The 15,171-nt window shown below is 39.4% G+C and overlaps 1 protein-coding gene across 1 annotated transcript in view; it reads left to right on the plus strand.

The window, feature by feature from the left end:
- Positions 1-289: 289 nt before the first annotated feature.
- The window catches only part of LOC130918517 (ankyrin repeat domain-containing protein 13C-like), a 43,114-nt gene continuing 28,232 nt past the window's right edge, over positions 290-15,171 (plus strand). The window contains exons 1-3 of the mRNA XM_057840260.1: positions 290-951; positions 5,388-5,429; positions 12,406-12,510. Of these exons, the coding sequence (XP_057696243.1) occupies positions 579-951; positions 5,388-5,429; positions 12,406-12,510 (520 nt within the window). The 5' untranslated portion in view covers positions 290-578. The remainder of the gene's footprint in view (positions 952-5,387; positions 5,430-12,405; positions 12,511-15,171) is intronic.

The following is a 15,171-nucleotide window of genomic DNA, read 5'->3' on the forward strand; positions in this document are numbered from 1 at the left end:
GTGTAGGGGGGGGGGGGGGGGGTGTCCTTTTCTGAGGCAAGATGGCCGCCGGTAACTCACACCGCTGACTCCCTCTCCAAACATCTAGCAATTTATGTATGTATTATGGTGTTACTAATTAACTCCACAAATGAAATGTACATGATGTAAAAAAAAAAAAAAAAAAAAAAAAAAAAAAGGCACACAAATGAACAAATTAATAAAATTCACCTTCAGTCGAATCACGTTTTATTTGCCACTTTGTTTTGGTGGTTGCCAGCGCTAGTAACAATTACTGTGTGAACTCTCGCGATACCTCGAGGCGGAAGACACCAGCCGAAGTCAACGAGAGGCGCTCATGTTGTGCTGACAGCAGCGATGGGAGGATAACGAGCTTCTTTTTTCTTTTTCTTTTTTACGGACCAACCACTTAAAAGGACTTAGTGGCTTTTTGTTCGTGAAGCAAAGCCCACATTTAAATGGTCTTTCATGTTATTTTCTTCAAATTGTTTGCTTGAAGACTTCCAGCTGGCGAACCGCATCAGTTGGCCCGGAGGGTCTTCGTCACCCTCAACTCCTCCGTCTGCTATTTGAAAAATATGACCGGAGAGAAGATCCGCTCTCTGCGCAAGGACCACAGAGCCGGTCAGGACGATGACCTGCTGGAACCCGAAGAAGAGGCAGCAACTGGGATGTTCACCTCCTCCAAAGCAAACAGTAAGAGTAGGGCGAGTCGTATCTTCAGCAATCACAAGTTAGTCAAGTCCACGCAGCAGCAACAGCAGAAACCGAACCAACACGCCAATGCTAACAACACGCCGTCTTCAGCCGATGTTGTTGACGACAACAACAAAAACCCCATTATCCGAAATGGACAAGACTTTCCGGTACACGAATGTGTGTTTCAAGGAGATGTGCGACACCTTTCGTCGCTTATACGGACCCAAAACATATCCCAGAAAGACATTCATGGTGAGTGTGAGCCGATTGACACAATCGACATGAGGGGAACGTCCCAAAACAGTTTAGGTTCAACGTGTTTAAGTAAGGCATCCTCACTTTTTAGTCTCATACTTCTCAGACAAATGCACTTTAAAAGTAAACCACTGCTTAATTTACAAATACACAAGAAACGAAACGTACCTAATGAAAAAAAAGACAAGTCGAAGTTACTTTTGATCATGAACATTGACATTATTACATTAAAAAAACATAAATAAAAGAAACCTACCCACTGTGTCGTTTCAATTCATAAATTGCCCAACAAAGTAGTTGGTTTTAAATCATTAGAATCTTCAAATAAAGTATTATTAGAATTTCATCTTTGTAACAATAAATATAAGTAGGGGAACCTAACCTCCTAATTGAAATAATGGTGAATCTTTAGTTTATTTTTATGTAGAAACAGCAAAGCTCACAAATATTATTTTAATTACAGAAGCAGCATACAGTATTTTCCCAGATTGCAGACCAACGTTGAAAAGATGTTGGATCAACATTCCGCTGTCGATCTTATATCGTTGAATCAAGGTCACTTTTGCATCCTCAATTAATGTTGTTTAAACGTTGAAATCCTTACAAAACCTAAATGTCCATTCGATTCTTAATAATATTGGAACAACGCTGAATCAGTGCTGTTTTAGACCGCAACGCCCGCTCATCCTTAATTTAACGACTTTTCAATCATACTTCCTGGTCAATCATAAATCAACTATTTGTCAACATTAGTTCATCAACTATAAAACAATGTTAACCCAACCATCGCCTGACATACCATAGAACAACGTAGTTTCAACGTCACTTGAAATACTGGTGATTTTGATGGAAAATCAATGTTTATTCAATGTCGGTCTGCTATCTGGGTTACTTATTTTCTTGTGTGGGTTTTCTCATGATACTCCACCTTGATCCCACGTCTAAAAAAGTCAAGTTGTCTTTATTGAAGTCTCTTAAAAAGTCAATATTTTTTAATGTAAATTTCCAAAAGCCTATATTTGTCATGCGACTGACTGGCAACCAACGCTAGTGGCAAACAGTACTCGTTAACCCAACTTAATTTGAGTTAGTCTAATCTGTTTTGAAGTTATCGTGAAATTCGTTTTCTGACCTCTGTTACCTCTGACCTGATTTCCCCAAAATGTAATCACATCTTTTTTATCCTGCAATTTTGATAATAACTCAAGAATGAATAAAGGGATTATCTTGATCACAGACATATAGAACCAAATATAACCTTCGCCTTTTGAAGGTTTCACTGAATAATGACAGTAACTAGAAACAGATTCTGTAGAAACACCCCTCCGTATAATATAAATCTAATCAGGTTCGTGCTTGAGCCCTGCAGACTTGTGGAAATTCCACATGACAGCACCAATTTGGCAGGGCAAAGTCTGTTCAGATAAAAACAGGATTTCCGACCAAACACGCCCTTGTCTGTACTGGAATGTGGCCTGTCCTCATGTCACAGTTCAGACTGCAGTACAAGCGGCGGTCAGCTGTATGTCTCTCTCGAGCTCCAGCTTTGTTTTTTTTTTTTTTCTCTTTTGGACATGTGTGCCAGCTAGTGAGGCTCAGATTCCACTGCAATCGAGCTGAAACCTCACACGTCCCTCCCTCACTTAACACAAGGCCTTTACATTTACTTAACACTCTACATCTTCTTAGTTCAATCAGTTCTAGTCAAGGTAATAGAGAAATTCAATTCTCCTGCTGAATTCTTCTTGAATCTGTATTCTTAATTTTTCTGAGACATTTTGGACAGTGGTGCTGCCAGGGATGTGGGAACTGTGTGGCGATAGCTGGCCCTACTCTGCTCCAGTAAGACTCTGCCACAGTTCATCCTGCACAGTAAACAGTTTTTAAAAGAAAAAAAATTGTGAAGAGGCTTGCCTGAAAATTCAATTCAAACCTGCCTCAGGCACGTTCAGTCAAAGACTACATACTCTCTCGCTATCTGCTCTGATTGACCCCCTGAAACTGATCTAAAAGGAGCTAAAATGCTCTCATATTTTGTCTTTAGGACCCATAAACACAGCAGATTCAGTGTAAGTAAAATATGTATATGGGACAAACTCAATGAAACAAATACATGTAATCACTGTCAGGCCCCTAACAGAAACCTGTATTCCTGTTAAAATTGCCAAGTTTTTACCACCCGAAGCCATATTTTCACCAACAGTACAGTACATTTCTGTTCATTTTGCCTTGGTTGCCTTGCCTTCAGGTCAACACTTTTATTGGGGTTTTGTTTCCACTGTGGGGAATGCAGGCAGGATGGTTGGGCCAGTTGCGTGAATACAGTCGTGTATGTGCCAGCTGGCATGTGCCAGTATGAGATTCTGACGGTATGATAAACTTAAGCCAAAATATCACGGTTTCACGGTATCACAGTATTGCAATTATAGCTCTAAAATGTGTTACTTTGAGTAATCTGTTTTTTTTTTTTTTTAATTAATTGAACAGAAGCCTAAACCCTCAGCTCAACATTATTACCATCAGAACAAAAATAATTGATTTATTTTCCATAAAAAGCATGTGCGTATGACTCGTATCATGTTTATATTATACACACACTCTCTTTCTCAAGACAGACAGTTGCCAGGGAGAAAAAAAGCACCACATGTTTTACCACCGCTAGACACACTAAACACGCTGGAGTTAATTGTCGTACCTGTTGGGAAACGTTCATGACAGTTTTACTAAGCTTTAGTTTTGTATAAATGCGAAATCATATTGGAGGTATTGCCTCCTCGGCAGCCACCCTCTGCAAACATGTTTTATATGTCGGTTGGCACTCCTTTTCTGTAGCTGAAGTATTCCCATAACAGCGATTTTGTTTTCTTCGATGGGGCAAAAAGTTCAGGAGTTTTACATTCTCCAGCCATCGTCTAGCACAGCTGAAACACTGACACTAAACAACAACTAGTGGGGGAGTGTTGATTGAGCCTTGCAGCTGCAAGCGAGGGATTTCTCCCTGCATTTTTGGGACATAAAAGAGCTTATACCTTAGGGACGGAATGACGGAAATTTTTGCGGTTTGGAAACCGTGACGTTTTCATACCACGGTATACCTTGAAACCGGTAGTCAGCACATGTCTAGTCATGTGACGTACTCGTTTCAGCCTGTAAGCAGAGCTTGCAACTTGCTAATGAGTTAACGGACAGAAATTTGAGTGGCTGATGATCTAGTGCAGGCAGCATAAATGTGGTGGACTTGAAACATCCTCCGCTGTTGCTGCCACACTGTTCAAAGACCTAGGGCCAACCATCAAGACCGTGGCGTTCATGTGTTAAATGTATCTATCATCGTGGCATTTTTTTTTCTGTAGTACGCGAGACGCTCTTACCAGTAGAGTCAAACCCCCCAGTAATGATTATCCTGTTGATGAAATATTGAGGAGAAATATGCCATTTATGGACTGGTGGCCATTGTATGGTGTGTTTTGCTTCTCAGCTAAAGTCTGCTGGGATAGGCTCCAGTTACACACAACCCTAAAGAGGCCAAGTGCTATAGAACATTGACGGATGCCTGGAACATAACACGGTACAGTGCTGAGCGTACATACAGTATATCTATAATAAGCAAGAGCATTGGTATGATCAAATGTCCATTTTGTTATTTTTTTCCAGTTTTCAAGAAAGCGTACCAAAGAAGCTAAACATGAGAATTTCAACGAATTGGGAATGTGACATTACTTTGTCATTTTGTGCTTCTCTGTCCACAAGCATTCAATTTGAACAAGTACATTGTCGGATTTTTTAAAAATGTGTGTCGAATCTAGCCAAAGAGAGGTAACCTTTATGGACCTTTGTTTTGTGCACTTGCTCGAACTATTCTCAAACTGTTGCCACAAGTGGAAGCACAAAATTCCTTAGTCTTAAGATGTCTAGCCCAAACCCTTTTGATGAAATGAGTGATCAAGAGGTGTTTACAATGTCTAAACACTTAAAGTGCCCTAGGTGATGTCTGTGTTCATCGGTTTGCACAAAACATTTACCCTCTTATCATCATATTACTGGAAGGACAAGTTCCTCTACTTTTATTTTCACCCACACTAGGGTTCCTGCATAAGAGAACGTACCTACTGTGAATGTGTTCGCCTGCTAATCAGAAAAGAAAAGCTTTAGACAGTGCTGTTTGGTTTTTCCTCCAAGGTTTTGCTAATGCTTATTTTCAAGAAAGCATTTGTAGGATGAACTCTTTACACTTCAGTGTTTAGTTACGAGTATCATTTAACAAACCATTTCCTGAATCTTAAATACACTGTGGAGTACTTCAGTACTTCTACTAATTATGGGAATGAACAAGACATTATGTTATACTCTGGTAAATTAGTATTTGTGTTTTTCACTTGTTGTCATATCACGTGTTTACAAAACGCAATACATTTTGCCTTCTGGTTTTCCAGGGAACACACCGTTGCATCTGGCTGTCATGATGGGGCACAAAGGTGAGTCTGTTAAATTTATATTTTCTGGAAGTGTTCAAGTTGTACTGAAAGATATTCATGCACTGAACAATCCTGTAAAATGGCTTCTTTTTTTTCTCCGTAGACGACAGAACTGTAGAGTTTAGTTGTATGTTTATGTTAACTCCCCTTGCCAGAATACTATTAAGTTTGATGTACAAAATTAATATATTATGATCTATGAAGCGTCCAGTATAAAATTGACAGGTTTTCTAAATTCAATTGACTTGCTGATGTTGGACTGAAAGCCAGAGTATAAAATATTAATTCACTGCCCTTTTGATTGTGCAAGTAGGCCATGGAAGGCACTGTTGAAAAATGCATCCTCCCTTTTTTACAGCGGGGGAAAAAATCAAGCATTTTGGACTTCACGTTTGTTCCACCAATGGAGCACGGTTTGCAATTGATTACACTTTTCCACTACAGCCCGAACAGAATTCAAGCAACAGAGTAGGATTGAACACTGTGGAATTGATTGCATTAATGAGATTGTCACTCTCTTGCCCGAGCTGCTAGCATGTCCTCCAGGGATGCACACATTAGACAAACGGAGGGCTACAGCATGACATCATACAGTAATTTGGGTGTGGCTGTCTTGTTGGTGCTGGAATGATTTTGTTTGTCTGTGCAGCTCCCTGTGTATCTTTATTAAGTACTGTACTACACCTAAAACCCATGGGATAAATATTCAAAATGAATGAACAAGAGCACGCAATAAGTGAAGATGTCCAATAAGCTTAATGGCTACATTCTGTTATCTTATTAGCCAAAAGAAGTTTAAAAAAAAAAAACAATAAAATGATAAGATGCTCCATAACAACTAATACTATTTTGCATGTAAGATTAAAAAAAAAAAAGAAATAGGGGTGTGTTTTGCCACATATCAGGCGATACGATTCGTATCACGATTCACAGGTCACAATTCGATTCGATCCCGAGTAATTCCGTTACTACACTTGAAGACGATTATTGCAATATTTGTATATCTCCTTAGAAAAAAACAAATCAAAATGGACATAAGTACATTTATATCCATTTATTCCTGAAATCTCATCCAACACTGAAGTAAAAATGTTTTGTTTTATGTGTGAACAACATATGTCTTTCATTATAGCATTTTCCTCTTTTTTTTTTTTTTTTTTTTTTTTTTGCAAACCTGCTTTATATCCATATATAAGGATTCTAAATACTGCATGCCTCCGTTTTTGCAGTCAAATCCAAAATGATCCCAAATTTCAGACTTATAAGAGGACTAATCCAAGCAACCACTGCAGGGCGACATACACAAATCTCTACTCGGATTAGTCTCATGTTGTCACTTCAGGAGACTGTAAGGCACTGATGCTGGGTTCTGCCAACTACTGGACGGGAGTAGAAGTGCAGCCAATGAATTTTATTTATTTTATTTTGGTTATTTTCACCAAAAACACACATGTAAAGGCTGGAGTACACCAGGTGTGTCACTCTGCGTCGCGCCAGCGTTACCGCCGCGTCATCACAGTGAAACACAATCGTTAAAGTCAAGCAGCGAGTGCACACCATTTGCAGAGCGGCTGTGTTTCAGACGTGTCCCGGAAGCAGTTCAACACATCGCACCAGAAACAAACGGCAGAGTTGATTATTTGTTGCGAGAAGCAACCCTCCTGCGTCAATTAAACGAGCTAGGACCGGGCAGACCGGAAGTCAGTTGTGCTAAAATCCAGTGGTTCCTGTCAATTTTCTAAATAAGATGTAATTAATGTGATCAATTTCTGCGTGGCGCTTTAATTAGAGAGAATTAATCAATAAAGCTTTTTAAAACCTCATATAAGAAAAAAAATGATTCATAGAAGCATTTCATTTATACAATACATCTTAAATTCTTTGTAATTGCAATTGTTTTTCTCTTTAGCACAGGACTTCTTTTTTCGTCTTTCTTTCAGAAAGAAAACTCGCCAACACACGGGGTCTGAAAGGCAAATGGTTGTTGTATTCTTATCAATAAATACCCGCAACTACTCTCGCGCGATCTTGCAATCCTTGCGTGAACCGATCAAGCCGCTCCACAGACGATCTGCTCGTAAAACGCATCCTGTGGAAATTGGGGGCGAACGTCAGAGGTGCGTTGACGCTGACGCGCCTGGTGTATTACAGAGGTAAAGATTGATACAGACGGAATTTAAATCAATACAAGAATTGCATGACCTAATATCGCGATATATCTCTAAATCCATTTTTTTTAACGTTCCCAGTATATTAGTATATATGGCGGAAAACCATACAAGACTAAAAAAGCAGTTTCTGCTCTTGCACTCCTCTTTAAAAGTAATGCTGTATTTTAGGCCAAAACAACTGTTGTGTTTGATAGAACAATATGTCCATATGCTGCCATAGCAGATCTAAAAGCCCCCGAACTATATTTAATTTGTCCGTTTTACCCTGGAAACCCCCGTTTACAGACGTCGCGCAACCGCTTTTGTTTCAACCCAGCCATAAAACGAAGGTAATTATTTATATTTATAATTCAAAATGTCTGTCATTTTTAGCTCAGGATCATTAATTTCGTTTAAAAAAACGACTTAAAAAAATTATTCACTCGCATATTTTAAACTTTTAAACAAATTACGTCACAATGAAAAAAATGGGTTTCTGTAAAAAAAGTCACAGATATCTACCTCATAACTATCGCTTAACTGTATTTTTTTTTTTGTTACTGTCACATTTTCTCCGATATGTTAGATGATAAATAATCGATCCAAACAAAGAAAAATTGAAAAAGAAAAAACGTTTAAAAGGATAAATATATGAAAAAGAAAATCTCTACCACTCCTTGATGTCTGTGATTTCTGCATCACGTCCCTTGTTGTATTACCATGTTTCACCCATAAAATCCCCCAAAAAGCCAGCTGTGGCCATTCACGACTGTGTCTTGACACTCAGCGATACATGCTGCATGGAGTTTTTGGATCTAAACAAGGTAAGTACGCGATAATATCGCTTTGAAGTCAGGGCGTCTTTAATTCTGCTCCTTCATTTCGTTTCGCTGTTTAAATTTATTTTTTTTTTTCAAATGCCCTCCTGTTCAAAATTTTTCTCCCTCCCAAAAATTGAGATTTTAAGCTTTCTCAAAATGTATCACACTTGCATATCGGACAAGTTTGAAAGTTGGCCAAATTGGGGGTCTCAGAGTGGAACTTCAAGTCACCTTAGTGTTTTCCGCCATATACTGGTATATGTGTGTGTGTATGTACACCAAAATCTCCGGGGAACTTCCTCAGCAAATTCATGCTCATATTGTATATATTAAACCTACCGTACTTAACCGAGACTGTTCCTTGCCATAGGTAATAATAAAAAAAATTGTCAGGCATGTTTCTGATACTTATTACCATAAATAAGTATGTTTTTAAATTAGGACAATTACCTACATGAGAATGAATTACCTGTATTTGAGACAAAAACGAAAGCAAGCTCGCATGCCACCAGGCGGGTGCCGAGGCGAGAGAGAGGCTTTTCTGTATTTCACTCGTATCGTGAAAATTTGCTCGCATAATGAGACTCATTTTCTCTCGATACTAGTAAGGAGGTGCTCATATCATCAGTGTCCACTGTATATACATTTTTTGTAGGTTGGGTGGATCAAATTTGTTTTTTTTTTTGTTTGTTTTTTTAACTGCTGTGTTGAACCTGCAGAAAACCAGTAATGGGAATTGTGAGACATGTAAAATGTGGGATCATTACTTTGCTTGCGGCTTAACTAGAACAAACCCTACAGAGCCAGGCTCTCAGCATGCAGCTAATTTAATCTCTTAGCATTTCTTTGCCACGGATGGAACATGTAATAATCTGTGGTCTTGGCTCCTGGGAAATCATGTTGGGCATTTTAAATTAGAAAGATTCCACGCTTTGCTTACAATTAATACCAGCATAGGAAATGGGATCCAAATGTGGGTTGCTGATGTACCAGCAACATAGTTCCTAGTAAAGGTAAAACTGCATTACTTGCATTATTAAATTATGAGCAAAGAATGATATTGAAACACTGTTCTGAGTGTGCTGACCCACATACTCATATTCAAAGTTCTGCACGTCAGCTCTGTCAATGAAAACTAGCAGTTCTGCAGCTTAGGGCGATGAAAAAAGGCTCACAGGGGTTACGTAATATGTGTCTACCAAATGTTTTCATTACACAATCATCAGATAGCATATGTAGGTGAAAAGCTTCTGGGAATATAAGATTTACGTCAGAGTGCACGTGTGTTTTCTGAGCAGTAAACTGCTGTTATCAGCTGCTTCATCCCCGAGCTCAAATACAGATGTTTACCACAGCACAGGGCACAGATGTTTGATGTTTTACTTGCTGCATTAAACCCTCGTGGCAGCTGCAGTCTGATTTGCTGGCAACACTGCAGTGCTTCCTAATTCCATTAACTAGAGACCACCCGAATTGATCGATGGGCGGAGTAAGACTTTTGGAGCCTGTGAACGTAGATCAAATTAGATTTCAAATAGATTTACCGGAGAATGATCAAGTACCAAGCATTTTTAAGCCTTTATTTAGGGACGTTAATGAGTTGATTTTAAAACTTATTTATTGAGACTCAATTACACAGAATTGATGTATCATTTAAACTTCAAGAAACCCAACACGACACTGCTTATAGGTTGTAGTCAAAAACTGTCTAAATTGTATCATGTCATGTGCTCTTGTAACTATTCGAGAACACTGCACTGCAAATGGTCCTCAAACAAACCACTCATGGTTTTAAACCGTCCTCAACTACCACACATCACGCAAGCTATGCACAAGTGACTGCGTAGCTTGCGTCTGTGCTCTTCCTGCTGTCAGTACAGTGCTAGAATTGTATGGTCAATTTTGTCATATTATCCTTTCTAGTGTCAATATAAGGAGCCATGTTTATGTGCCTGTATTATGGTTGTCATTTTGCAACCCAACATTCTCACTGGTTTCCACATCAAAATTTTTTCCGTTTTGTATATCAAAATGTAATCCCTCGTCACCATAAAAATTGCATGAGCTCCTGACCTTTTTTACTCATCCATAAAACATAGACAGTTGATGTGGTACTTATCACTGTACAATCCTGCTTTTAATGGTGTCATCATTAGAATTCCCAAGTCTAGTTTTGGACAGTGGTGCATAACAGCAGTTGTATAGATGCTGATGCAGGAGCACTTCATGCACAACCACATGTGTGTTGTCTCTATCTTTTTCCGTGATCATTGCGAAAGCTGGCAATGTAGCGTTTAAGATTTTGCGAGTTTTGCCCCATCAAGTGAAGACCCCATTATGAGTTTCACAGATGATTGCACTTTGTTGCTTTGTGTTCTGACAATGAGCAATCCAAATACCACCAATCTTTTAATGTGTGGTCATAATAACAAAACTGTCATCAGCTGTAAAACATGCTTGCTTTTTTTCACCGTCATTTGTTTTTCCATTGGCCCTTCACAGACTGAAGGGCCATACAGTACCTAGCATTAGTATTCACCTCTTGGATGTTTTCCCCTTTCATTGCATTTATAAATCAATCATGGTCAAAACAATTTGGCATTTTTAAAATTGTCCACAGATAGAAAGACTTGTATTCTTAAAAGATAAACCTTATTATGAGTTAAATAATTTGATATTGAAACCCCTCTTGATGTTTTCATTTTTATACAATTTGTAAAGTTAGTTCAACTAGTAGGTCACCATTGTTGTTTACGTTGCAGGGTGGTGTCGTCACATGGTTACGCTGCTGGGCTTCCAGTTTGACTCTAACTACATAAACACATAATCTGTTCGCTCCTTTCAATTTGAACCCGAGAGGAACATCAATGAGCATGACAGCAATGTTTCAGAAAACAAGGAGCAAAAGCAAAATGAACAGGAAAGACGGGAAGAGACGAGACGAGAGTAGGAAAAAAAGTGTTCTGCCAAAATGTGCTACACCGGCGAAATGTGGTACAAGAGGCTAATTTGACACCCAACGTACTACCGTGTGGTTTCAGCTTGTTTGTTTAGATGCATACAGACAGAACATACTAAAAATGCGTTAAGAAAATACTTAAACGTAGTAATATCAAATAAGGGTGGTTTAAATATGCTACGTGACTAATGTGGTCAACAGATCAACAATCTGCTTTAAAGCTAGAAAGAAAACCCAATGCTTAAAAGTATGAGAGGGAAACACATACAAAATGTATTTCGAGGCAATGATAAGGTAATAAATGACTCAATGAAAACACAAATAGTAAGTACTCGCCGCTTTTAACCGATTAGCACATGTGTTCGACGTCTCGCCGCGTAGAAGGAATTGCAGTAACCCGGGAGTATTCGTCGAGTGATAGTGACGATCTACGTCATCACCCCGAGCGTCCATTGCGCGCTTAAAACATGGCGCCCTTCGTAGGTGAAAACATGTACTAAATATGATAGATTTTTAAATCAATGGCAATATTTTGTTTTTCTAACAACATATCTTTGTAAAAGAGAACAATTTGTGGCCCATTAGAGCCTACAAGTCTTTAAGTCCGAGGTTTCCTTTAACATAAAGATTTGTTGTTAAAAAAAAAAAAAATGTCGAAGTGCAAACAGATTTCTAATGTCAATGAAACAAAAATATATACATGAAAATAATTGTTTGCATAATTATTCACCCCCTTTAAATCAAATTTCCTCCATTATTCTTCGCAAAACTGCTCAGTCTTTTCAAGTCCAGCCACAAATTCTCTATTGGATTGAGGTCTGGGCTTTGACCCGGCCACTACAGAACATTTACCTGGTTCTTTTTTAACCATTTCTCATGATTCACAATCAGGCTTAATTCCTTTTCATAAAGTCAAGTAACCAATGATAAACCTAATTCAGCCTGTAAAAGACTGAAATTTCCTTTTCAGCCTGCACATGTTTGAGTGTTATGGTGTGGGTTGTGTTGCACTGTGTACTTATGCACTGATTCATTTCCTCATGCAGAATGTGCCCATCTGTTGCTGGCCCACAACGCATCAGTGAAGGTGAAGAATGCTCAGGGATGGAGTCCCCTTGCAGAGGCTATTAGTTATGGAGATAGACAGATGAGTAAGTATCGGACTGCAATGCACGACACTGTGCTGAAAGATGTGGATGTTTTTTAAAATTTTTTTTACATCAATCTGTTCACATTTAATTTAAGTTTTGCCCGGTGAAAACAGTTGAGATCAACAGATGCAAGTCCATAAAAGCACTCCTACATATTTTCTGCTGCCGGCCAAAGAGGCCATGAGACGCCGCCCTGCCTGCCTTGAGCATGACATTCCTCAATGTCTCCAGCCTTTGGTGTGGAAATGAAAAGAAATATGTTGCTTGTTTTTCTTTCTCCTCATTGGCTGATTAGGTCCGAGCCCCCATGTTACCCTCTAACAACCACCCACACCTCAGTCCGTCAGTTGAATAGTCTCATTATTGGTAATAAACTGAGCTATCAATTGAAGCAAAACTTTTGTGGGCAATGTATTTTAATGTGATCACTCTGAAGCTTTATTCTTAGCAAAGGAAATGTTTTATTTGCCTTCAGTAATTTAATATTAGTCAGTTGCACGTGCTGTACTATGTACTGAATTAGTCTGTTTTACTCCTTTATTTCCCATACATACCATATTAAGCTCTGTTATGTGAAGTCATTAAATTGGAAACCTACCCCTATCCTCCTTCTTTACTAATCAATTTTGTTCAAATATGAAATAAATGCCCATTCACTGGCATTTATTGGTCAGTTGAGGTATCCTCTGGTTCACAATTCCTTGAAGAATAAATGCAGTGTTTTTCAACCGTTGCATTGTCGGGCAGGGTTTCCGTAGGAAGAAAGTTCTCGGTCGTATGTATATGAGTGAGGTATTGCTCGTGTCGCGCTCAAGAACTGCTCGGATTTCTAGCCATCAGCCACCTTGCTCTCCGCTACAATGTGGACCCAGGCACGTCTACTGTACATCATTTGATTAGACACGTCAAGTGTCGATATACACGAACGTGTCCTTTCCATTTTATCCATACAGTGGGGCAAATAAGTATTTAGTTAACCGCTAATTGTGCAAGTTCTCCCATTTGAAAATATTAGAGAGGCCTGTATTTGTCAACATGGGTAAACCTCAACCATGAGAGACAAAATGTGGGAAAAAAACAGAAAATAACATTGTTTGATTTTTAAAGAATTTATTTGCAAATCATGGTGGAAAATAAGTATTTGGTCAAAACCAAAAGTTCATCTCAATACTTTTTTATGTACACTTTGTTGGCAATAACTGAGGCCAAACATTTTCTGTAACTCTTCACAAGCTTTTCACACACTGTTGCTGATCTTTTGGCCCATTCCTCCATGCAGAACTCCTCTAGAGCAGTGATGTTTTGGGGCTGTCGTTGGGCAACACCGACTTTCAACTCCCTCCACAGATTTTCTATGGAGTTGAGATCTGGATACTGGCTAGGCCACTCCAGGACCTTGAAATGCTTCTTACGAAGCCACTCCTTTGTTGCCCTGGCTGTGTGTTTAGGATCATTGTCATGCTGAAAGACCCAGCCACGTCTCATCGTCAATGCCCTTGCTGATGGAAGGAGATTTTCACTCAAAATCTCTCGATACATGGCCCCATTCATTCTTTCCTTTACACAGATCAGTCGTCCTAGTTCCTTTGCAAAAAAACAGCCCCAAAGCATGATGTATGTGTATGGTGTTCTTCGGATGCAATACAGTATTCTTTCTCCTCCAAACACGAGAACCTGTGTTTCTACCAAAAAGTTCTATTTTGGTTTCATCTGACCATAACACATTCTCCCAGTCCTCTTCTGGATCATCCAAATGCTCTCTAGCGAACTGCAGACGGGCCTGGACGTGTACTGGCTTCAGCAGGGGGACACGTCTGGCAGTGCAGGATTTGAGTCCCTGGCGGCGCATTGTGTTACTGATAGTAGCCTTTGTTACTGTGGTCCCAGCTCTCTAGGTCAATCACTAGGTCCCCCCGTGTGGTTCTGGGATTTTTGCTCACTGTTCTTGTTATCATTTTGATGCCACGGGTTGAGATCTTGCATGGAGCCCCAGATCGAGGGAGATTATCAGTGGTCTTGTATAGGGATGGGAATCGAAATCCGATTCCAATTCGGAAGCAGTTCCGAGTGTTTCGAGGCCTCGACATCGCAATGAAAAAGCCTTAACGATCCCTTTAACGATTCCTAAAGACGCGTATTGCTTCGTAACGTGTGTTGTTGTCCAGACGCATCAAACTAGCATGGCGCCAAGAACCACTCGCTCCAAAGTTTGACTACACTTCACCAGGAAAGAGTGTGAAAATGAAAGGTTACGACGGGTAAGCACGAGCATTGCAGCCATAAACATAACAATGACAGCACGTAGGTTCAAACGCTCGAAAGTGTGTCTTCACTTCACGAGGAAAAATTACAACAAAGCGACTTGCAGTCATTGCAAGGTGGAGATAACTGCATCGGGAGGGAATACAACTGCGCTGTCCTCACAGAGAGGCTAAGGCTCAGTCCTGGCTATACAGCTAGCTAAACTCCCAAATGGCGATGCAGAAGACGTAGGTATAATTTGCTGACTTTATTCAACCATCACTAAATTAAGAATAGAAATTAAACAAATCAATTTCGTCCCCAATAACAAACAGGTTTGCATCACGTAAATCAGCGATGATTAGCTGCTAATAACAGTAATAACAAATGGTTAGCATTCATTCGCTAGCATTAGCACAT

This window comes from Corythoichthys intestinalis, chromosome 7, assembly GCF_030265065.1.
Source record: "Corythoichthys intestinalis isolate RoL2023-P3 chromosome 7, ASM3026506v1, whole genome shotgun sequence".
Taxonomy (NCBI): Eukaryota; Metazoa; Chordata; class Actinopteri; order Syngnathiformes; family Syngnathidae; genus Corythoichthys; species Corythoichthys intestinalis.